Here is a 24,421-nt window from a genome sequence, read left to right as displayed (position 1 = left end):
CGATCTGACATCTAACAGACAATCACAAGCTAACAATCACAAAACACCATTGTCACATTTGTGCTTACCTGTCATTCAACTCCCACCCAGACAAGCTACCGGTTTCAAAGAGAGCCTTCTTCCATCTCTTCACTTTCTCTGAATCCTTCCCGAATTTGTACTCATGGTTATCCATAGCTCTCTTATAACTCTCTCTCCCCTCTCTCACTTCTCTGGGTTCCACTTCGTAAAACACTGGGAACACCATCAGGCCGTTTTTCTCCTTGCACTCCATGATTTTCAAGAGCTCTTCCAAACACCACCGTGAGGAAGCGTAATCCTCAGAGAAAACGATGATCGCGATGTGCAATTCCTCGATCGCCCTCATGAGTGTCCGCGATATTTCCTCTCCTTTCCTAAGCTCCTCGCTATCCACAAAAGTGTATATTCCTCTCTGGTCCAGAGCCGCGTAGAGATGACTGAGGAAGCCTTGGCGGACATCTGTTCCTCTGAAACTGAGGAACACATGGTAATTCCTTTTCATATTCGAAGAAGCAGCAATTAGAAGAGCTGATGGTATATGTGCTTCCCTAGATTGCCAAGCATCGGAACAGAGAGAGAGAGTCTTGCTACGAAAATCAAGGGCTTAAGGCTGAAGCAGAGTCGGCTTTGCTATCAGAGAGGCACGGTGGCCTCTGACCCGCGGTCGCTCTTCCCTGATTGGCAGCGAAGTCAACGATCTCTTCCCTTTGCTCTGGCTCTGGCTCGCTTCAAAGAAACAAGCACTCTTAGCCTGTCTCATTCGCAGGAAAATATTGGACCAGACTCAGGGCCATTTGGTTGGTGAAAAAGTTTTCAGCTTTCGATTTCAGATAAATATGCTGCTGGACGAGGAAGGAACGCGCGGTGGCGAGGGTGTAGAGGGCGAGATCGACGTTGGGATCACCGGAAAACCATAGGAGTGCAAAAATAAACGAAGCTGACCCGTAACGACGATGGATCGCCCGGCTCTGACGGTGTCGAGGGCGAGAAGATAGAGAGATCTAGGATTGTGGCTGCCCGGCGTTTCTGAGTTGAATATTGTTTTGAAGGAGTATGAAGGAGGAGGAAGAAGAAAGTGAGGGGAGAGAAAGCCAGGGAAGCAGAAAGAACGGAAGTTTCTGAAGCGCAGGATCCACCAGAACATGTGGCAATCGACCAACGAATCTGGAACGATGAAGAATCGGCCTAGAACTCGAAGACAAAAGGTGCCACTGGCCCACGTGATAACCTGTTCGGCTGGCGTCTCAGTCCACGCGCAAGGATGCGCAACCCACCTTTGAGGTATCAAGTCTAAGCGCTAGCGTCCTAGGCCTACTCCTCGAGATAGAATGATAATCACATTGAGACGAGCTGATGCAATGTCAAGCTCGACTCACATGTTTGATCGCTCGAAACTTCACTCGAGCTTAGCTTGATCGAGAATTGAATTTCTTGCTTGAGAACGCCAAATAATCTTGCCAAAGAATCATGCATTTTGCCGAAATACCTTGCCTTGCATGCTTTACTTTGTGTGCTGGCCGAAGTTCAACAGAACTTGAATTAAATTTGGCTTGGTCTTGAAAATTCAAATAAGATTAGGGCCTCCCCCTCTCCTAAATTCGAGTCCATTTAGCCGATAGGCCAATTCAAATGCCATCCACGACGGGGCCAATTCAATTGAAACTTGTTCAATGCAGATATGCTTTATAATGTCTAAATGCCTAAACGCAATGCAATATCTATATTTATTAAGGGATCGGGCTCTATTTTATTTTATAATGTGATGAATGATAAGTCTAAATGTTAAAGTTTAGGTGTCAACACACTTAAGCAGAGCTTGATCAAGTATTAAATTTCTTGCTCAAACTCAACTCAAGAAAAAAATTGAGATATTAAAAAGTTTCACTTGAATTCAACTTGATTAAGTTGAAATATAAATGAACTAGAGCTCAAAATTTCATATGCAATGGAATCATAAGTATTTTTGTGTCTCTCTAGAATTATTAAATAATCTACATAAATTAAGTTAAACTCAACTAGAATAGTAGGACTATCTAGCCGAATACCAGCAAGTTCACGCTTGATATTATATGGCAGATTCCTGTTTAACTTTTACTTAAACTTGATTTTGGTTCATATAATTGATTTGTGTTGTAAATAGAAAGATTTTCTTTTTCCCAATTGGCATGGTACATTGAAAAACTTAATTGTCTTTCAATGTATCCTTCTCATTTGATGACAGACTCCTAAGTTAGAGTGACTTCTATGTTACTTGTTACAACATATCATTGTAATTAAAGTAAAATATTGTTATGATACATCACTAAAATTGATTTACAGTATTACGAGCTATGGCGACATGAAATGGTCATTGAAAGAGTGGAGATTCGGTACGGCTACGAGATTCCGTATGTTAGCAAGGTTGGACAATTCTTTTGGATTTGCACCGCAGCTTTTGTGTGCAGGTGTTTAACCCATTTGTTCAACCCGCACTTTTGTACTCCGTGTACATCTTTTAGTCCACTAGATGATTAACAAGATATCGTTTTACCCTTTCTTAGCTTAAAGAATTTTCCCCTAAACCAAACAAATTGATAAGTTTCAATTGAAAGCGGCATACTTATAGAGGATTTTTTTATAATAATTAAAATTAGGCATACTGGAAAAAAAAATTATAACAACGGATGCAAATCTTCACTTGACTAAAACCCTATGAATGCATGCAAATTGTCTTAATCACGTGCAATAAGACTTCATCAACGGGCCACTGATCATTGATCATGAGCATGACCCCTTACAGTTATTCTCATTGGCGAGTATGCAACTAAATATAGGATTTGTCTTATGAATCAATCTCTCACCTACTCAATCAACTCCTTGAAGATTAGAAATTAGATTTTGTTTCATTTTTATTACGCGTGATTCCATTTCGGGTCAGTCGTACTTCTCCCTCCAGGAGTAGACGACGAAGAGGAGCCACGACAGGGCCAGCAGGAAGTCCCCCACCGTCTGCCGGAGGCAAGCCTCGGCCAGGTCCTCCACCCGCCGCTCGAACGAGACCCTCCACACCGCCACGAACACGTGCAGCACCGTGCAGCCCTTGGCGAAGAAGTCCTGGAACTCCCGCTCCTAAATGTTGGACACCATGAGGAGGAGGAGGCCGATGGCGAGGAGCAGGAGGCCGGTGAAGGAGTCGGAGGTCCGGATCAGGAGGCGGTCCTGCGACCCGAGGAGGCGGTCGGCGGCGTCGGTGCTGTGGCCGAGGGAGTAGATGGCCCGGGCGTGGAACATCATGAGGGAGCCGCAGAAGAGCGCGATCAGGGAGTGGAGCACGCAGATCACCGTGAACGCCGACGACGCCGTCGTCGCAGCCGCCGCCGCCGCCGGGGCAGAGGGAGGGGGACTTGGGGGTGGCTGGGCCGTGGCCGTGGTGGGTTTGGGAGGGGTGATGTAGGCGTGGTGCATTGCTGTCGAGTGAGGCTCTGAGCGGGAGAGAGAGAGAAAAGAGGGGATGATGAGGATGATGATGATGATGATGTTGGCTTTTGTTGACAAAAGTGATTCCCTATGCGCCGTTGATATTTTTTCCTGTGGAGCTTTGAGACTTTAAGAGAGGGGAGGATAGCGATAATGTGGGGGCGGACTTTCGGGTTATTAATAGTGCTTTGATAATATTAAAAAAATTTGCTAACTTAAAAGCAAATGGCCCTTTTTTAAATGGATATTGATACCCATTTTGGATGGTGACATAAATAGCCTTTGAATTTTAACCTAAATTATAAGACAGTACTTGAACTTTTAATTTATTTATTATGATCATTAAAATTTTAGTACATATTTATGTGAGTCCCTAAATTATATGAAGATGCTTAATGCTATTATTAGGGGTGTGCAACTAAACTGATTCTACTTAGAAATTGGATCGAACTTTCGGAAAAATAGGTTTGAGAATCGAGTCTCTTGAAATAGTTCTAGGAATAGGTTTCAAGTAAAGACCTACCGATTCCACTCTACTTTGGAATCTGTTTTATAAGTTTAAAAGCTTAAATTCTAATTGCTCTTTTTCCCTAAATTTTAACCTTAGCACTCTTTCATCTTTCATCCTTTTTTGAAACTTCTTGCCAGTCTTTCATTTTCCTTTAACTTTTATGGATGAATGGGGAATTTATGTTTTATATTACGCGTTAGAACTTTTTCATCATTTATAATTGTACTTGACTACGTATTCAAATTGTTAGTTTTGGCATATTAGGATTTCTATTATTCATATTTTAGTTTAAATCATTTCGTTACTCATAATCTCATATGACTTTGTTGTAAAAATAAAAAAAAAATGAAAAAAAAGAAGATAAAATAGATTATTGAGTGAACTCTCAAACGAGACGGAAAAATAGAGGACATGATAGGTTCCAGGGTTCAAAAATAGAAATCGATTATGATAGGGTAGAATCTAGGTTCAGCTTTAAAACTTACCTACCCTGAAATCAATCACTTTTAGCTATCATCTCAATAATTCAAGTTCAAAGACTATATTGAACATTTCCGTATAGTCAATGAACTAGATTGGATATGAATTTTAGGGACCATATTGCACAAATTGAAAGCTCGACAACATTTACTTGTTGGGCTAAATTTTAGAGATCATTGTCATTTTCCCTTTTTCAATTTTATTTATGCTCAATTTATTTTTAATAAAAAATTGGAAATGGGCGGAGATTAGATTCGAGATAAGCGTAAGGTGGGGGCCATGGCCCAACGATGGGGATATGCAGTGGGCTCCATAGAGACAGGGATGGGTCGTTGGCTGGTGGGAGGGACAGCACGTAAATGAGACTCCGCACGTGTGTCGGGTCACTGTGTGCCGACACACGGGCCGGGTATGATCGACGGCCGTGATTCGTCTCAGGGAATGGGGCCGAGTCGAGAGGCCGAAATCCTGAGCCGACTGAGCTGGGCACTCGTGCAATTACACTTGTGCCCTCGGTGAGCCAAAACGCTTGCACCATCAGGAGAGCAGCGAGTTCGTTTTCTTATTTTCCTTCTTCGTACGGGAACCGGGAAAGGCACTATCAAAGCCACTAACCGAAAATCATCGTGCGCATTTTTGCGTAACCTAATGAATTTTTTTTTTTTCGATCGGGACGAGATCGAGTAATCGGACGTGTCATTTTGATGTCACAGATTGTGGCCGAACCAGAGCATGAGTTTGACTTGTCTTGAAGCTTAAAATGAAGATCAATCTGAAGATGGAGTTCGCATGGCGTTGGCAATTGTTTCTGTACTTACTGCTTGGTACTCTATTAATATCCTGCATTGTGGCGGACTCAATGATCTTATTTACACAACATTGTCAAATATTTCGTAATATGGAGTTGTTATGTAATATATAAATACAAATTGAAGATAGCAAACTATAGTTCCATAATTCACAACTCAAATCCAAGGCCAAGGTCCCGAGTTTATGATAGGGTCTTAGGCGGCCCATGCTATAACTTGTTTTGCCGGTGTCTATCCTAGTGCTAGGGTCCTAGGTCTAGCCCCCGATGTGGAGAATAACAAACCCATGAATTAAGAGTGTACATTAATAAACTCTATTTTGCATAAGATATTTTTAACCTCACCATATAAGAAGAAAGAATGCCACGTGTTAACATTTTTTGTACATTAATTAATATTAGAAAACTAAAATATAAAACCTGAATGGTATGCAACAAGTTAAGGAGTTTGGAAAGTCGAGAAACGATGGACACCAAAAATTAAGAAAATTCCGGAATCCTCTCTTTTCCAGGATTGCCAAGGTTACATTTGTAAATGCACACAATCATACGGCTGGTGTAGTCGGACGATTTTATCATTTTCCTTTTCTTTTTTTTGTTTTTTTTCTAGAGACAACTTGACAGTTGAAATTAAGTGCCACGTGTTCTTACAATAAACTGAATTCAACGGCCATGGAGAGAACACAGGTTGGATAAGAAAGGAGAAAAGAAAAGTCAATTACACGTGAAATTTGACCATTAAATTACTTAGCACAAAATCAAAGAAGAAAATAAAAATATCTTTTAGGTTTAAAAAAAATGATAACATTAGGATAATTCTATCACCGCTTGATCTTGCTCTCTTTCTAGCTCTGGCCAATTTATCCTTACATCTGCTCATTTTTGGTAGGAATCATCAACGCTACTTTGTTGGATCATCAAGAAAATTTGCTTACGCTTGTTGAAAATTGGTTTTGGAACAAAATTTTGGAGAATTAAGCTTGTTAAATCTAATGAAAAGATATACCAATGAAAACAAACAAACTTAGAGGATTAGATACTAATATACTAAAGATATAGGAGCTAATTGCAAAATATCAAAAGTCAAAATATAGGCAATTCCTTTCTTTTTCTTCATTTTCCCCCACTTATTTTATCTTTTGGATCCCTTGATGATATTTATAGAATGACAAACATTGTCAAGAAGTCATTGTCTAGAACAAGGCCTGGTCCATCCCGACATAATTGAGGATGCCTGAAGTGGTCGATGTGGCTATCGCTGATGTAAGATTCAAGATCATTACCTCTCCACTTCTGACATTTTTCTTCAATTAAAATTTACCAGTAGATAGAGATTGATTAATTTAGGAAGGATTTTGTTGGCCAAGATATTTCCCAACAATTAATTTCAAATAGGTTTTTCAGCTGTAGTCAGGTGTCAATTTCTAAGAGTTTCCTCAAATAAAGTTTAGTATTGCTTTGAAAGTGCTGTGAACAATGGGATTTTTTTTTTTTTTTGTCGTCGCTGTTTGTGGTTTTTCATTCAAATGTTGAATTTGACGGCTCTCAATTGGTCAAGTGATCTCTTAACATCGATTTCACTAGTAAGTAACTATCGCATTATTTTTAATTGAGAAAAGTTGGGGTTTGAATTTTAAGTTAAAGTATGATCTCTAATCTTGGTAAGGTCGACAACCCAATGTCGATTTATTTTAGATACAAGGAGTGAACATGGCCCATTCTTCAGTCTTGCTAGAGGATCAGCTAGAGAATCGGCCCATCATATCAGTCTTGGTTGCCCATTTGGTGGAGTTGACCCAAGACTTTTTCAAATCCGGTCGGCCCAAAGATTTTGCTCAAGTAGTTGCCCAACATTGCTCATCCTTTTAAATTTGTTCTTGAACGTTGTTAATTCAAAATAAGTTATAACAACTCGGAAAGGGTCATAAAAAAGAAACATAATGATAGGATGTCTAAATAAAATCTTTTTGTTGCTTCAGTTTTTTTAATCATTTTCTGTCAATGGTGTTGCTCCCATAAAATAAAATTCGATAAGAGTCAATGTTTATTATATACATTCTTTTTATGGGGTTACACCTAGAAAATAGCCACTAGCGTTCGTAGTTCTTTCTTATTCTTTGTGATGTGTAAATTAATTTGTGCATGTACTTGTGTTAAAGAGAGAGAGAGAGAGGGAGGGAAAGAGGAGGGGGAGGAGAGGGAGGAGAGAAGATGGCGATGCCATGATTTTGGAATTTGATCATTTGTGGTAAATATATGTGAGATGAACACGTGTTACAATTCAAAAAAGACATAAGACATCACTAGCGTGTATAATCTCAAATCCTCAATGATTGTAAGTGATAATTTAGTGACAAGCATTTGACATCTCATATTTTCTCGTGATGTGATTATGTTGCTTGTGCGGAAACTATTGTAATCCTCTGTTCTTGCCAATTCTTGCCTTTAGAAAGTGATTTGCGATATCATTTCTACTTTATTGAATTTTGCATTTGACATGGACGATTTGGGACCGCCAAGACTAATACGAAGGGCGACTGATGGGAGGGAAAGTATAAGGAGAATGACCTTAGTGAAAGCTAGGGAAGAATACAAAGGCAATACTAGTAGGAACTTGACTTCCCAAAATTTTGACAGGAAATTATCAAAATGCCACTTGGCATTTCACTTGCCCAATGAAATGAAACTTGACTCTCCAAAGGGAGAAAAAGAAAGGAGATAATACATATATATTACTAGAATTAATATCGCAAAACATCTTCAACTATTACTACTCGAACATATTTACTTCAAAAAAAATTTCGGACTCATAAAAACCCCTTAAGTAGTACTGGTATTTCAATTTTACCCTTGTTTCAATCCCGTCTAATTTGGCCATTAAAAATTTGAGTGCTGAGTCATCTTGAATTAAGCTATTTTGGACCTTCAAGGGCCCTTGAGCCAAGGATTTGATGTTTGATAACACAATTTCAAAGATTTTGATCCAAAGTTTTGCTTTAAAAACGCTCAGAGTTCAAGGTAAGCCTCCAAGTATAGGCCTTAGCATTTTAGAAATGCAAGTTTAGGTTTACTGAAGTTTTTGTCTTTCCAATCTTACCGTCACTAATATATTTGCAATCATATTTTACCCCTCAACCTTCGATAGTAAAGAGAAAGATGTGGTTGATCATGGCCGGGAAGCTTTGAAGAGGGACCGAGGGATGCTGGTGCAGCTTAGCCGACGGTTGAAAGACATCGGCAAAGCTTTGCCGAGGGTCACGCAACGTCGAGGAGCTTTGGGAGGGTCACTCGATGTCAGATTTAGCTTGCTGCGGGTCAAGCGTCATATTGCCTAGTAGTGTGGCCCCAGTGTAGCATCACTTGGGGTTGTGTGACACTAGCGTTGTGTCACTTAGTTTTACTCGGCCTCAGTGTTGCGTCACCGGGTTTGCTCGACTTTAGAGGCGCGTTGCCTAGGGTTGCACAATGTCGGCACAATGTCACCCCGCTTGTGCTTTCATATACAACTGCAAGTTCCTTCCTTCTCTATTTTTATTTTCTTTTTTTCTCTATACTAAAAATTGTTTTGTAATAAATATTTTACAAGGCATTTGTCAAACACCATTCGCTTTTCATGAAAATCTTTAAAGTCAACACCCTTTTGCTTATATGAAAAGTCTTGCAATCTCCCTAAGAACAACAAAGGAATCAACTAATCTTTCCCGTGTAGACCTTTCAATTTTCGAGACGATTAGATCAACACTTTTCTCAGGAAGCAAAGCTTTACTATCTTAGAATTGTAGAGTATGAAGTATCGGCATCACTGATTGGATTAAGAGAGGTGACAAGAGATCTATGTGATATATTTCACTGAACTTGGAATGACCAACAAGCATCCACTTAATTTTGGATTAGTGCACTTTGCATCACAGATCATAGAAAACGAGAGGGAAATAAAAATTCCTCAACCATGTCAGTAGCATTATAAGAAATCTAATCGAAGGAGCAGACATTTGCAAATATCTAGTAGAGACAAGACAAAACGGGAAAAGCAAGAGGCATAGTTTCTAGTAGAGACAAGACAAAATGGGGAAAAGCAAGAGGCATTGGAATCAAGATCAACCAGTTCGCATCCCCAAGAATCGCTACCTCAAAAAGTGGTGCGAGTTGAACCCATACTCTCGCCATCGCTAAGACCATCTCATCTTCTTGTTGAGTTCAGTCCCACTGGATTATCTTCTTCATTGATTGAGAATTGTCTTCGAGTATCTTTCCTTGAAACTCCAATTTGTTTCCATCGACTGATGGTGTTGGAAAACAGACCCTCAGATCATCCTCTCGTTGCTCGCATATTAGACGGAATCCACGCTTCTTTATACTTCCTTCTGGTGCGCCGAAGCAAACTTGGATATGGCTCCAATTGCTTTGCAGAAGCTTCTCTTCTCCTCTCTTATTGTCGCTTGGGATATATACAAGCCTCACATGATCGGATTCCAATGGAGAAATAAATGTCAAACGGAAATACTCTCCTTTGCCATTAACAAATATTCTGACCTCAAATAGATTTTCGAACATGCGTTTTTTATTCTAGCCAAGAATAACACAAAGTGCAAATCCTAAGAAGTTGCCACGTAGGTCTGGGGAACCATAAAAGATATGGAGTCCTCTTTACACTGGAGAATCCATTCAGGCATCTCTCTTCCATTTACAAGAATCTCAACTACCTGTCGTACATATAGTACACGTATCAAACATTCAAAATCTAAGAGAGGGAGAGAGAGAGAGAGAGAGAGAGACCTTGAGTGGTGACACATCAGCCACACTGACCCCTTTGCTTTCCTTGCAGCTATAAACAAACAAGTCTTTCCAATAATCATACTTGTTGATGCATGTCGGCAGATGAGTAAACTTATTATTTGAAAGATCTAGGTGCGTCAATGCAGGACAACTGGAAGCATTCTCAAGGAACTCTTCTTCTAATAAATTGCAGTCACAAAGGTCTAGCCAACTTAGACTTGGGAATCCCAAATCGCCATCAGGATCAATTGGATCCTCCAAGTTCTTTGGAAACATGGCAAGATTCGAGCAGTTGTAAAGATGGAGAGCCTTGAGATTTTTCAACTTATGAATGCTCGATGGAAGCCTTGTGAGATTTTTGCAATATCCTAAATCTATTGTCTCTACAGAGACAAGATTTTCAATTGATGTAGGGAGTTCTTTAATAGCCGTCCATTGTAGATCAAGATGCTGTAAATGTTCCATCTTTTCCGGAATATCAGGGCATTTCTCAAGTTTATAGCAATAAGAGAGATCAAGGTTTTGAAGAGACTTTGTCTTGAGTGTGTTTGGAAAGATCCTAAGATTAGAGCAACTTGATATCGACAAAAGTTTTAACTTGTCAAGATATCCAGCAGATTGGTGAATCTCCACCAAACTTTCACACCTTAAAAGATATAACCTCTCCAAATTTGGAGCCAATGAAAGATCAAGAACAATAGCCAAGAACTTGCAATCGCAGAACTCGATGGACTTCAAATTTATAAAATTCTGCAAAAACATACTAGTGCGGTCATTTAGCTCCGCAAATATATTCATAGCTTTAGAAAGTGAAAACTGATCATCACAAGGGCTTACCTAAAAGTTGCCTCCTAATTGTTTGATATGACCGTTCTTGACATAGAGTCTCACAAGTTTCTTTTGACCAAGGCCAAATTCTAGATCCGGGTAATTGGCCCATTCAAGCCAACTAAGCTCATTAGGGAGGCATATTGGACCTCGTGAAAAGATATGCACTTTAGGCATTATAAACATTCTCAACCTTTTCATGTTTGTGAAAGCATTAGGACTAATGGTCATCTCTTCTGGTGTAGGCAAGTCCAATACTATGGCCTTTATCGCATACTTTCTCTGTTCATAACAAAGCAAATTCAGTCATTAGACAAAATTTCCTATTGAGTTTTACATTTTACTATCTGAATTAGAGTGATGTAAAAACTGAGATTCAGTAAAATGGACATAAACGACTTTTACCGTATATTCGCGTAGAATGTCCTGAACCTCTTCGAAAAGCCACAACCTACTATGCTTCCTAGGATTATCGGGACATTCTTGTTTAACGATATCCTTACCCATCAATTGAACCAAATCATGCATTTGTAAGGTTCCATTCACATTTTTTATTAGGGACCTCTCGATGAGAATTTCCATTCCTATAATTGGGTCAAAATCACAGCTATCAAGAACTTCCTTGATGTATTATATTCTCTTCCCTTTAAAGAAACAAGCAATATCGAGGAAAATCTCCCTCTCACTACCCCCCAATCCATCGAAGCTTGTTTTGAGAACTCGATTGATAGTTTGGTTGGGACTTTTTGAGAGTTTATGCAATGTACTATCCCACGCAAATTCCTCCCTTCCATATATGAATGAGCCCAACACTTCAAGGGCTAATGGAAGGCCGTCAGCATAGCGCAGTGCCCTATCAATGAGATCCCTTCTTATTCCAACTTTCCTACTATTTGGAAAGGCATGCTGATGAAAAAGTTCTCGTGCTTTGTCGTATTCTAAAGGTTTAATTTCACACACACAATTCATTCTATGAGAAGTTAGCAAATGTTTATCTCTTGATGTCACAATGATTCTACTTCATTTTCCAAACCAATTGCCTTCTCCGGCTAATGCATTCAATTGATTCATTTGGTCAACATCATCAAGAACTAGGAGAATCTTCTTGCAACATAGTCTTTCTCGTATCAAACTAATTCCTCCACCAACACTATAGATCATTAAAGATTTATGAACTAGGATCTCATATAGAAGATCCCTTTGTAAAGCAACAAGACCATCACTTCGGTTCGATTTTCTCTAACTTGCTCCAAAAACTACAACCTTGAAATTTTCTCTCCATAGCATTATATAAGGCCTTAGCAATTGTTGTCTTCCCTATGCCTCCAGGTCCCCATAGACCTATCATTAGAACACCATCATCAGCCGACTCTTGCTATATCAACCATATTAGTTTTTGAACTTGCGAATCTATTTCAACTGGATACTTAGTGACATATAGGGGTCTTCGGTTGAGGTGAAATGATAATTCGTTGACGATGCATTGGATAAGCTCCGCTTCATCTCTGATGAGCACTCAAAAGAAAGAGAAACATCCTTTAGCATTTCAACCTCTAAAAGTCATAAGTGACATTTCATAAGAAGGTTTGCAAATAATAAGATGAAAAGAAATAACACGTGCCTGCGCCAACATTTGCGCGATGAAAATTACAAAGAGCCTGCACCTAAAGACAATAATGCCTCGAGTGCAATGAACCACACTATTTATCTAAGACAAAATTTCTCATTATCTACACACTGAGAATTGGATTCAAAGAATTTGCTAGCTTGAAGTTTTGGTTATTCAAGTTTTCCGCGTACCTGTTATTCATATCCCATCCAGACAAGTTACCAGCATCAAAGAGAGTTTTCTTCCATCTCTTTACTTTCTCTTAATCCTTCCCGAACTTTAACTCATGCTTAGCCATATTTCTCCCATAACTCTTTCTCCCCACTTTCACTTCTCTTGGTTCCACTTTGTAAAACACGGGCAACACCTTCAAGCCTTTTTGCTCCTTGCACTCCATGATTTTCATGAGCTCTTCCAAACACCATGGTGAGGAAGCGTACTCCTAGGAGAAAATGATGATTGCGACGTGTGATTCCTCGATCGCTCTCATGAGCACCTATGATATTTCCTCTCCTTTCCTAAGCTCTTCGCTATCCACAAAGCTGTGTATTCCGTTCCGGTCGAAAGCTATATAGAGATGACTAAGAAAGTTGTTACGAACATCCGTGCCTCTGAAATTTAGGAACACTTCGTGATTCCTTTTCGGCTTTGAAGAAGCAGCCATTGAAAGAGCTGATGAATGATGTGCTTGAAGAATATTTGCTATCTGACCGGGGATTCAAAGATCTAGCTCTTATGTGTATTTGTATAGACGGGGGGAGTATGAGATACGCAATGGAACGAATGACTAGACGAACTAATCACGGTGAGACTGGAGATTCTGCCCGAGTCCACATCTATTTGTCAGAGTTGCTTTTTGATTTTTGTCTTCTTTGTGAGTAAACCGTGGAAGCTTTTTGTCTTCTTTGTGAGTAAAACCGTGGAAGCTACCATTAGAGGCTAGAGCCACCATTAAAAAATGATCCTTTCCCCTTCCTTCCCTCCGAGTAAATATCCCCACACTCCTGGGCAATTTCTTGGCAATATCAATTCTACTTTTTTTTTTTTTTGGGTCGCTTTTTGTCTTCTTTGTGAGTAAAACCGTGGAACCTACCATTAGAGCCACCATTAAAAAATGATCCTTCCCCGTTCCTTACCTCCGAGTAAATATACCCACACTCAGTTCTGGGCAATTTCTTGGCAATATCATTTCTACTTTTTTTTTTGGTCGTTAAAAAAAAAAAAAACATAAATGTGCCATACGATTCAGCCTCTCCAGTTGGCCCCTCCCTAAACAAATCACAGCCGTCGATCGTTTAAACGATCCATCTCTGTCTCCGGGCCCCATATATCCCCATCACTCTGGCCCCCACCATGCGCTTCTCTTGAGTCTCTCCCTCCCCACCGTCTTTTCCATTCCGTCCTTAAAAAAAAAAAAAAAAAAACACAAATCTGAATAAATAAAAATAATTTTAAAAAACACAAATCTGCATAAATAAAAATAATTTTTTAACAGATATCCAAAAGACACTGATTAAGAATAATTAATAAAAACACGTACAAATGCATTTTAAAGAATTAAGCAAGAACATATTTCAATTTAGTATTTAACAGACATATTTCTTTTTCTTTTCTTCTTCCCTTTCAAGAGTCGAGTCCATTTTATTTAACAAGTGAAAATGTCAAGTTATTTCCTCGAGAGCATTGGTTAAGTCAAGTTCATGGCCGGCACTAAAGTTCACATTCTTTCTCACTTTCCATCCCATTAACGACCCTTCATTTAAGTCAAGATGGCTTGAAGTCGTTAAGTCTACCATATAGGCCGCATATGGTAGGACTTTTAAAGAAAGCCTTAGGGAAAATGCAAAGGACTTTAAAATAAATGCGTTTTTAGAATGCAAAAGTCCACTATGAAGTACATTTAAGTAAAATAATGTTTAGAAAAATTATTTTTATAAATGACTTTTGTTATTAATAAAAAAAATAGCTGGCCCTTTGTTGACATAGGCAGCCATTGTTCGAGGTTGCAAACCTCAAGTGGTCCCCGGAGACTAGACTTGTTAAACGAGTTGATCGAATCAAGTTTGAGTAGAGTCATAAATGGCTTGACTCAAATCGACTTATTTAACCCGTTTATGACCCATTTATTGTGATGCAAAATTCTTGACCTATACCCAACTCGACCCATTACCAATCTATATCTTACCCGTTTAACTAAATTTAAGAAAGCTTATTTTTTTTATTAAATAGTATTGCTAAAACACTTTCATGCAATACAAATTTAGTGGACAATCTTTATAATTTTTTAAAAGAATAAGCCTCCATTTGTTTCTTGGAAGAAGTTTTTTTTTTAAGGAAAATTACAAAAGTTTCCAATTCTTGCCTAAAACCTGAAAATGAATTATAAAATATTTTATACCATTTGGTATGAAAAATATGATTAAATTTTCCTTCATGCACTCATTTCAATTTTTTAATATTTCTTTCTTTTAAAATATCAAATTTATAATTATTTGTTATTTTTCTTTTTAAAAATCTATTTTTTTTCTTGTTTTCTTCTTCTTCTTCTTCGACCAATTGTCAGCCATGATGATGACCAGTAACCAGCCATAGGCCATAGCCTCACCAAATTTAGTAAGGCTTGAGCCAAGCTTAAGCTTGCATGAGGCCAATGAGCTTGTCCTTAAGCAGGCTAGCCATCACCATGTCGATCACTGGCCAAGGAGATGGAATAAGAAAGGATTAAAAAAGGAAAAAAATAAAAGAAAAGAAAAGGAGATATAAAAAAAATAGTTATAATTTTGATTTTTATAAAAAAAAAAAAAATACTTTTATAAGGCTAAAGAGGAAAGAGAGTGTGTGAGTTTTGGATTGGAAATAGGTTCTAAGTCCAACTCATCTAGACCTATTTATTTTGGGCATTCAATTTTTAAACCCATTTGAGTAGGTTCTTCAAGATTTAAGTGACCAATTTATGACTCATTCAAAACATAAATATGTCATATATGAGTTTAAGACCCATTTTGATAGATCTACTAGAGACCACAAAGGAGGGCCATTTCGTGCATAGAAACAAATCTAACTTAGGAGTTTATTATTGACTAAGAATGATACATTGAAAAATAATGAGTTTTCCCTTCTTCTTTTTTTATGCCATTTGGAAAATGGTTAATATCCTGAAAAATCTCAAACTAGTACACCTGTGACAAATTTACCAAAAAGTATTTTTTTTTTTACCACCAAAAACCCAAAACATGTATATTTTTGACAATTTTACCCCAAATTAGTACACTTGTGGCAAATTTACTCTCTGTTAGTTTTCGTTAAATTTTACTATTAAATTATTAAGTTAAATGACACGTGACAGTTGACTGGTATATTAATTTGGGATTTTATGCTCCGTTTGTCACAATTTACAATTTTTGTGATTTTTTTGTGGTATTAATCCAATTTAGCGGAAGGTATATTTGTCACAAATTTACTAGTTTGGGGTTTTTTGCAGTCAAATAAATTAGTTTCGAGTAAATTAGTCATAAATATACAAGTTTGGGATTTTTATGGTTAGTCGGAGTAAATTTGTTACAAGTGTACCAGTTTGGGGTTTTTCATGGTCAAAAAAATAGTTTTGGGTAAATTTATCACATGTATACAAATTTTGGGTTTTTCAGGGTATTAACCCTTTGGAAAAAGAGTACAGTTTTTCAATTTAGAGGACAGATCGACTATATGAGCCAAAATTGAGTTTATGTAAAACTAAAATATGAATGGTCGTTCTCTTTTCGATCGATATATATATATATATATCGATCGAAAAAAAAAAAAAAAAATGAATTGCCAAACAATTCGGCCTCTTCAGTCGGCCCCTCCTAAACAAATCACTGCCGTCGATCATATCCAACGAGCCGTCTCTCTCTGAGCCCCACTGCACGTCCCCGGCACTCTGGCCCTCACCATTCGCTTCTCTTGAATCTCTCCCTCCCCATCGTTTTCCCATTCCGTCCCTTTTCTTAAAAAGAAAAAACACACACACACACACAAATTTGAGTATAAATAAAAATAAAAATTATTAACAGATATCCAAGAGATAGAGATTAAGAATAATAAAAAATAAAAACACATATAAATGCATTTTAAAGAATTAAACAAGAAAAAATTTCCAACGAGAGCAATTTAATTTAGGGTTAATACCCTGAAAAACCCCAAACTGGTACATTTGTGACAAATTTACCCCAAACTATTTTTTTTACCATGAAAAATCCCAAACTGGTATACCTGTGACAAATTTACCCCGACTGACAATAAAAAACCCTAAATTGGTAGATTTATGACAAATTTACTATAAACTAATTTATTCGACCGCAAAAAAACCCCAAACTGATAAATTTGTGACAAATATACTCTTCGCTAAATTGAATTAATACCACAAAAAAATCATAAAAATTGTAAACTTTGACAAACGGATCGTAAAATCCCAAATTGGTATACTAGTTAATTGTCACGTGTCATTTAACTTAATAATTTGATAATAAAAGTTAACAAAAACTAAGAGAGGGTAAATTTGTCACAAGTGTACTAGTTTGGGGTAAATTTGTCAAAGGTATATCAGTTTGGGGTTTTTGGTGGTCAAAAAAATAGTTTGGGGTAAATTTGTCACAAGTGTACCCAGAGTTTGGGGTTTTCAGGGTATTAACCCTTTAATTTAATTTAATATCTAATTATAGAAATTTTTTTGTCTTCTACTCCTTTTGAAAAGTCAAGTCCCATTTCATTTGGCAAGTGAAAATGTCAAGCAATTTCCTTGAAGAACATTGGTTGAGTCAAGTTCATACTAGGATTGTGTTTACATTATTCATTGGCTGGTGCTAAAGTTCACGCTCTTTTTCACTTCCCATCCCATTAGCAACTCTTCGTCTAAGTCTAAATGGTCCAAAGTCGTTAAGTCTAAATAGCCTAAAGTCGCTGCCGCCACCGCGGAGGGGGACTTGTGGGTGGCTGGGCTGTGGCCGTGGTGGGTTTGGGAGGGGGTGATGTAGGCGTGGTGCATTCCTATCGAGTGAGAAGCTCTGAGCGCGCGCGAGAGAGAGAGAGAGAGAAAAGAGGGGATGATGATGATGAGGATGATGATGATGTTGGCTTTTGTTGACAAAAGTGGTTCCCTATGCGCTGTTGATATTTTTTCCTTTGGAGCTTTGAGACTTTAAGAGAGGGGGAGATAGCGATAATGTTGGGGGACTTTCGGTTATTAATAGTGCTTTGATAATATTAAAAAAATTGCTAACTTAAAAGCAAATTGCTTTTTAAAATTTTTAAATGGATATTAATATCCATTTTTGGATAATAACATAAATAGTCTCCAAATTTTGATCAAATTTATAATGCGGTCTTAAAATTATAGTACATATTCAAGTTAGTCTCTAAACTATATGAAAACACTTAATGCTATTACTAGGGGTGTGCAAACAAACCAATTTTACTTAGGAATCATATTGGACTTTCTGAAAAATAGGTCTGAAAATCGGTTCTCGTTGGAATAGGTCTAGGAATAGGTTCCAAGTGACCCATTGATTCCACTCTGCTTTGGAATCTGTTTTATAAGCTAAAACCTTAAATCTTAATTTCTTTTTCCCTACATTTTAACCTTGGCACTCTTTCGTCCTTTCTCCTTTCTCAAAACTTCTTGCTAGTCTTTCATTTTCCTCTAAATTTGTATGGATGAATGGGGAATTTATGTTTTATGTTAAATGTTTGAACTTTTTTATCGTTTATAATTGTACTTGACTACATATTCAAATTATTGTTTTTGGTAGATTAGGAATTCTATTATTCATCTTTTACTTTGAATCATTTGGTTACTCATAACCGCATATGATTTTGCCGTAAAATTAAAAAAAAAAATGGAAAAAGAAGAAGAAGAAGATAAAACAGATTTTATTAGGTGAACCCTTGAGCTAGACCGGAAAAATAGAGAACATGATAGGTTTCAGGGTCCAAAAAATAAAAACCAGTTATAATAGGGTAGAATATAGGTTCTAACTTTAAAACTTATCTACCATGGAATCAATCACCCCTAGCTATCATCTTAACAATTAAAGTTCAAGAACAATATTGAACAATTTCGTATAGTCTAGAAAATAGATTGTATATGAATTTTAGGAATCATATTGTATAAATTAAAAGTTCAGGGACGACATTACTTATTGGGTTAAATTTCCGAGATTGCAGTGTCATTTTCCATTTTTATTTTTATTTATGCTCAATTTCTTTTTAAGAAAAAATTGGAAATGGGCGGAGATTAGATTCAAGATAAGGGTATGGTCGGCGCCATGGGCCAGCGATGGGGATATCCAGTGGGGTCCATAGAGACAGGGATGGGTCGTTGGCTGGGGGGAGGGAAAGTACGTAAATGAGACTCGCACGTGGGTTGGTCCCTGTGTGCCGACACACGAGCTGGGCATGATCGACGGTCGTGATTCGTCTCGGGGGATGGGGCCGACTCGAGAGGCCGAAATCCTCAGCCAACTGAGCTGGGCACTTGTGCAATTACACTTGTGCCATCGTTGAGCCAAGACGCTCGCACCATCAGGGAGAGCAGCGGTAGTGCAATTTCTCGAGTTCGTTTTTCGTTTTCCTTCTTTGTACGGGAACCGGGGAGAGGTACCATCAAATCCACTAGCCGAAAATCATCGTCCGCATTTTCGAGTAACCTAATGATTTCTTTTTCTTCTTCTTTTTTTCGATCCAAAATTTATAGGAAGAGATCGAGTTATCGGTGTGTCATTTTGATGTCATGGGTTATGGCCAAATTAGAGCACAAGTTTGACTTGAATTGAAGCTTGGAGTGAAAATCGATATGAAGATGGAGTTCATGTGGCATTCGCAAGACAAAGGGACATAGGGCCAAGTGGTTCTTCCTCTTGAGAGCGTTTAAGGATTTCTCTTGGTAAGTTTTGAAAGTAAATATGTTGCGAGAGATTGTTTCCGTACTTATTGCTTGGTACTCTATTAATATCTTGCATTGTGGTGGACTCAATGATCTTTTTTGTACAACATCGTCAAGTATTTCGTAATATGAAGTTGTTATGCGATATATAAATACAAATTGATGATAGCACGTTATAGTTTCATAATTCACAACTCAAGTCCAAGGCCAAGGTCCCGAGTTTATGGTAGGGTCTTAGGTGGCCCATGCTATAACTTGTTTACCTGGTGTCTCTGGTCCAGTGCTAGAGTCCTAGGTCTAGCCCTCAATGTGGAGATGTAATCCAAATTGAGTTGAGCTATTACAACATACTTGATATTTGAACCTTCACTTGAACTCAATCATGTATTAAAGTTCTTGTTCAAACTCAACTTGAAAAAGAAAATCGGACCATTCAAATTTGACTTCACTCAATTTGACTATATTAAATAATTGACAAAATGTAAGTTAAGCCTGATTATGCTCTTGAGACTATCAATTGGGTATGGGCAAGTTTAAGCTTGATATTGTGTGTTTAAGTTTCACCCGAATTCATTTGTGCTTTATCTAATTAATCCTTATTGTAAATTGAAAAACCTTTTTTTTCCAATTGGCATGTTGCCATATATAAAAAGTGTGAAAGTCACTTTTTTATTTTCCTTCGATGATAAATGTATATTAGTTATACTTTGAATATATTGTATAAGATTATTATGTGTCATTGCAATTAAATACAAAAACGTCTTAATACTATATAAATATTAATATATTATAAATCGTCGTAACCGTAACGTAAAATTGTTGTTAAAAAAATGGGATCCGGTACATTTTTCACATTCCTCGAATTTAGTCCACAACGTGTAGGATTTGCATTGCACCTTCCGCTCATAGTTTTTTTTTATTTTTGCTTTTTTCAACCCATTTGTTCACATGTGATTGCCACTTGCCGTTGAAGGTTGGGCCAACGGAACCGTCTCCCCCATCCAGGACTTTTTTTTTTTACAATAAATAAGATTATTTCTATGGTATGATTTTTTTTCCTTAATGATCACGAATCTTCACTTGACCAAATCTTATTAATTTATACAAATCATCTTATCCATGAACAACAAGACTTCATCAATAAGCCAATAATGGGCATGACCCCTTGAAGTTTTTGTAAACGGTGACTTCATAACTAAACACTAAATTGATTTTATGAATTAATCATTTAACTACTCAAAGTACCTCTTGGACTATAGGTTTAAAAGAATGAAACCCCATCAATCTTTGCATACTTGCCGCCTAGACTTGGACTTTAAACTAAAAAGAAAAACTTGAACAACATTTTATTTTGATATTCTTTTTCATCTCACTTTTGTAGCTGGCTTAAACCTTTCTTCTTTTACATGTAACGATGCATCACTTTCATTTTATAAAGGGTAAGTCAATCACTCATTATTTAAAAAATTAAGATGCCTACAACGAACTTCGACATTTTAATTTCAGCAATTGTTATTTTGTAATCATTCATTTGAAGGAGTAAATTATATTTTTTTTGTTGGCTGCAATCCATAGGGAGGGCTCATATAAATTTCATAGACAAGTGATGTGGTAATTTTGTAATAAGCTTCTTAGCATGTAAAGCTAATGTGATAACGACATGTGGAATAAACGAATTGGGAGTGCAAAAAAAAAAACTGGTTTAGAACTTGACTTTGTGAGTATGTTAAAATGTCTAATCCAAAAATAAAAGCATTTAAAGAAAATTCGCATTATACCCTGAGATAAAAAGACATTTTAGCATACTAAAGTTAACTATTGTTCCATCCTTCTTACATGAAACCCCACATTCTCAAGAGAATTAGGGTGTGAATGATTTAGTTTCAAATGTGGGTTTTAATTTCCACACTTTGTATGGAGGTAAGATAAAAGCCTAAAAATGAGAATTAAAGTAGGAGTAAAGTATAACTAGCAAAAAAAAAGCATACTAAAGTTACTTTGTTTGGTATAAAACATTGTAAACATTAGAATAAAAAGATGAAAAGAAAAATACTAAAGTTACTTTGTTTGGTATAAAATATTGTAAAATCACTTGAGACATTAATAAATTAAAATAAATTATATTTTGTGGCTGGATTTAGTATAGTGATAGAATAACAAATCCATGAATTACGAGTGTGCATTAATAAACTCTATTTTGCATAAGATATTTTTAACCTCACCAAATATACATTTTTTGTACATTAAGTAATATTAGAAAACTAAAATATAAAACTTGAATGGCATTTCAACAGGTTAAGGAGCTCGGAAAGTTGAGAAATGACGGACGCCAAAAATTAAGAAAATTCCGACATCCCCTCTTTTCCAGGATAGCCAAGGTTACACTTGTAAATACACACAATCAGATGGCTTGTGTAGTCAGACGATTTTATCATTTTTTTTTCCGAGAGACAATTTGACAGTTGAAATCAAGTGCCACATTTTCTTACAATAAGCTGAATTCAATGGCCACGGGGAGAACACTGGTTGGAGAAGAAAGGAAAAATGAAAAGTCAATTACACGTGAAATTTGACCATTACATTACTTAGCACAAAATCAAAGAAGAAAATAAAAATATCTTTTTGGTAAAAAAAAATGATCACACTAGGATAATCCTATTACCGTTTTATCTTGCTCTCTTTTTAGCTCTGGCCAATTTATCTTTGTATCCACTCATTTTCGGTAGGTATCGTCAATGTTGCTTTGTTGGATTGTCGCGAAAATTTGTCTACACTCGTCAAAGATTGCTTTTGGAACAAAATTTTGGAGAATTAAGCTTGTTAAATCTAATGAAAAAGATTTACCAATGAAAAAAAAAACAAACTTAGAGGATTATATACTAAAATACCATAAATATAGGAGTTAATTGCAAATATCAAAAGTGAAAATATAGGCAATTCCTTTCTTTTTCTTCATTTTCCCCCACTTCTTTGATCTTTTGGACCCCTTGATGATATTTATAGAATGACAAACATTGTCAACAAGTCATTGTCTAGAACAAGGCCTGGTCCATCCTGACATAATTGAGGATGCTTGAAGTCGTCCATGTGGCTATCGCTCATGCAAGATTTGAGATCAAGACCACTCTACTTTTGACATTTTTCTTCAATTAAAAATTTACAAGTAAATGGAGATTAATTAATATAAGAAGGATTTTTTTGGCCAAGATATTTCCCAACAATTAATTTCAAATAGGTTTTTCAGCAGTAGTCGGATGTCATTTTCTCATAGTTTCCTCAAATAAACTTTTGTATTGAAAGTGTTGTGAAAAGGATTTTTTTTTTTTTTTATTTTTTTTTTGGTTTTTAATTCAAATGTTGAATTGACGGCTCTCAATTGGTCAAGTGATCTCTAACATCAATTTCACTAGTAATAACTATTGCATTATCTTTAATTGAGAGGAGTTGGGGGTGAATTTTATGATTATTGATGATATGATCTCTAATCTTGATAAGGTCGATTTATTTTAAATATGAGGTATGAAGATGGCCCATTCTTCAGTCTGGCTAGAGGATCAGCAAGAGAATCGGCCCATCATTTCAGTCTTGGTTGCCCATTTGGTGGAGTTGACCCGAGACTGTTTCAATTCTGGTCGGCCCAAGATTTTGTCCGAGTAGTTGCCCAACATCGCTTCGTGCTAGTTGACTTTTTAGGTGGCATGATTTGCAAAGGTTGGAGTCATCCGTTTGATTTTGCTCTCGAACGTTGTTAATACAATATAAATCACAACAATTAGGAAAGGTTCATTATGCGGGATGACTTGATGTCTAAATAGAATCGGCATATCGCTTTGGGAGTATTAATTGTTTTCCATAGGTAATGTTTCTCCAATTATAATAAGATGTGAAATTAAGTATACACTCTTAATGGGTTGGCACATTTCAAAAACAGTGGCTAGTATTGATAGCTCTTCTCCATCTTTTTATCTAGAGAAAGAGGAAAAGGAGGAGAAGGAGGAGGGGGTGATGCTATAATTTTGGAATTTGATCGTGGATGGTAGATTTAATTTGAGGTGAATATGTGTTACGATATAATGAATGAAATATCGAAAAAAGATATTACCGGTGTACATGATTTCGAACCTTAATGATTGTAATTAATAGTTTTGTAATGAGCATTTGATATATCGTATTCTCTGATAATGTGATTGGGTCACTTTTTTGGAGAGTGCAGTAATCTTATTTTTGGCTATGGGCAACGACATTTCTACTTTATTGAATTTTGCATTTCAAATAGACAATATCGAGCCAGCTAGACTTAAATGAAGGGTGACTAATGGTAGAAAGTGAGAAAGAGAATGAACTTTGGTGTAAGCCAATGAAGAATATAAAGACAATCCTAGTATGAACTTACTAATGTTCTCAGTGGAAATTATTAACATGTTACTTGGCATTTCACTTGTCAAATGAATCAAACTCAACTCTTCAAAATGTAAAAAATAATAAAATAATAAAATAATACATAATATATTATAATAATAATAATAATAATAATAATATTAGATTAATAATCACGGAAAATCTTAAAATAATAATAATAATAATAATAATAATAATCATAATAATAATACATAATAATACATAAATATTATTTGGATTAATATCATGGAAAATCTTAAATAATTTACTAAAAATTATTTTTTGACCCACAAGGACCCTCAAAGTGATACACTATTCCAATTTTGCCCTCCGTTTCAATCCCATCCAATTTGGCCTTTAAAAATTGGGGTGCTCCGTCATCTTGAATTAAGCTATTTTGGGCTTTCAAAAGTTCTTAAAATAAGTTCTGATATTTGGTAACACAATTTAAAAGACTTTAGCGAAAAGTTCTGCTTTGAAATGCTTGAAGCTTGAGGCAAGCCTCACCTTTGAGCTTTAGTATTTTCCGAATGCTAGTTCGGGAGTTTAATGAATTTTTTTTCTTACAATCTTACCATCATTAATATATTTGTAATAATGTTTTGTCCCTCAACC

General features: G+C 36.7%; 1 protein-coding gene across 6 annotated transcripts in view; it reads right to left on the bottom strand.

Annotated features, from left to right (window-relative positions):
* LOC104445274 (TMV resistance protein N) overlaps positions 1 to 24,421 on the bottom strand; it is a 57,975-nt gene that overhangs the window by 27,673 nt on the left and 5,881 nt on the right. For 3 of the 6 annotated variants that reach the window (XR_005546330.1, XR_005546328.1, XM_039301406.1), the window contains exon 1: positions 69 to 1,294. The exons of 1 other annotated variant lie outside the window; for it this stretch is intronic. Coding sequence is in view for 3 of the 5 variants with exons in the window: in XM_039301406.1 (XP_039157340.1) it covers positions 69 to 523 (455 nt within the window). In the remaining 2 variants the exon portion in view is untranslated. Of the gene's footprint in view, positions 1 to 68; positions 1,306 to 24,421 lie in introns of those variants that run through there. 2 more of the 6 variants (XM_039301404.1, XM_039301416.1) reach the window with 2 other exon arrangements.

This window comes from Eucalyptus grandis, chromosome 1 (genome assembly GCF_016545825.1).
Source record: "Eucalyptus grandis isolate ANBG69807.140 chromosome 1, ASM1654582v1, whole genome shotgun sequence".
NCBI lineage: Eukaryota > Viridiplantae > Streptophyta > Magnoliopsida > Myrtales > Myrtaceae > Eucalyptus > Eucalyptus grandis.
Note: the sequence above shows the minus strand (reverse complement) of the source record. Positions and strands in the feature narration are given on the sequence as shown.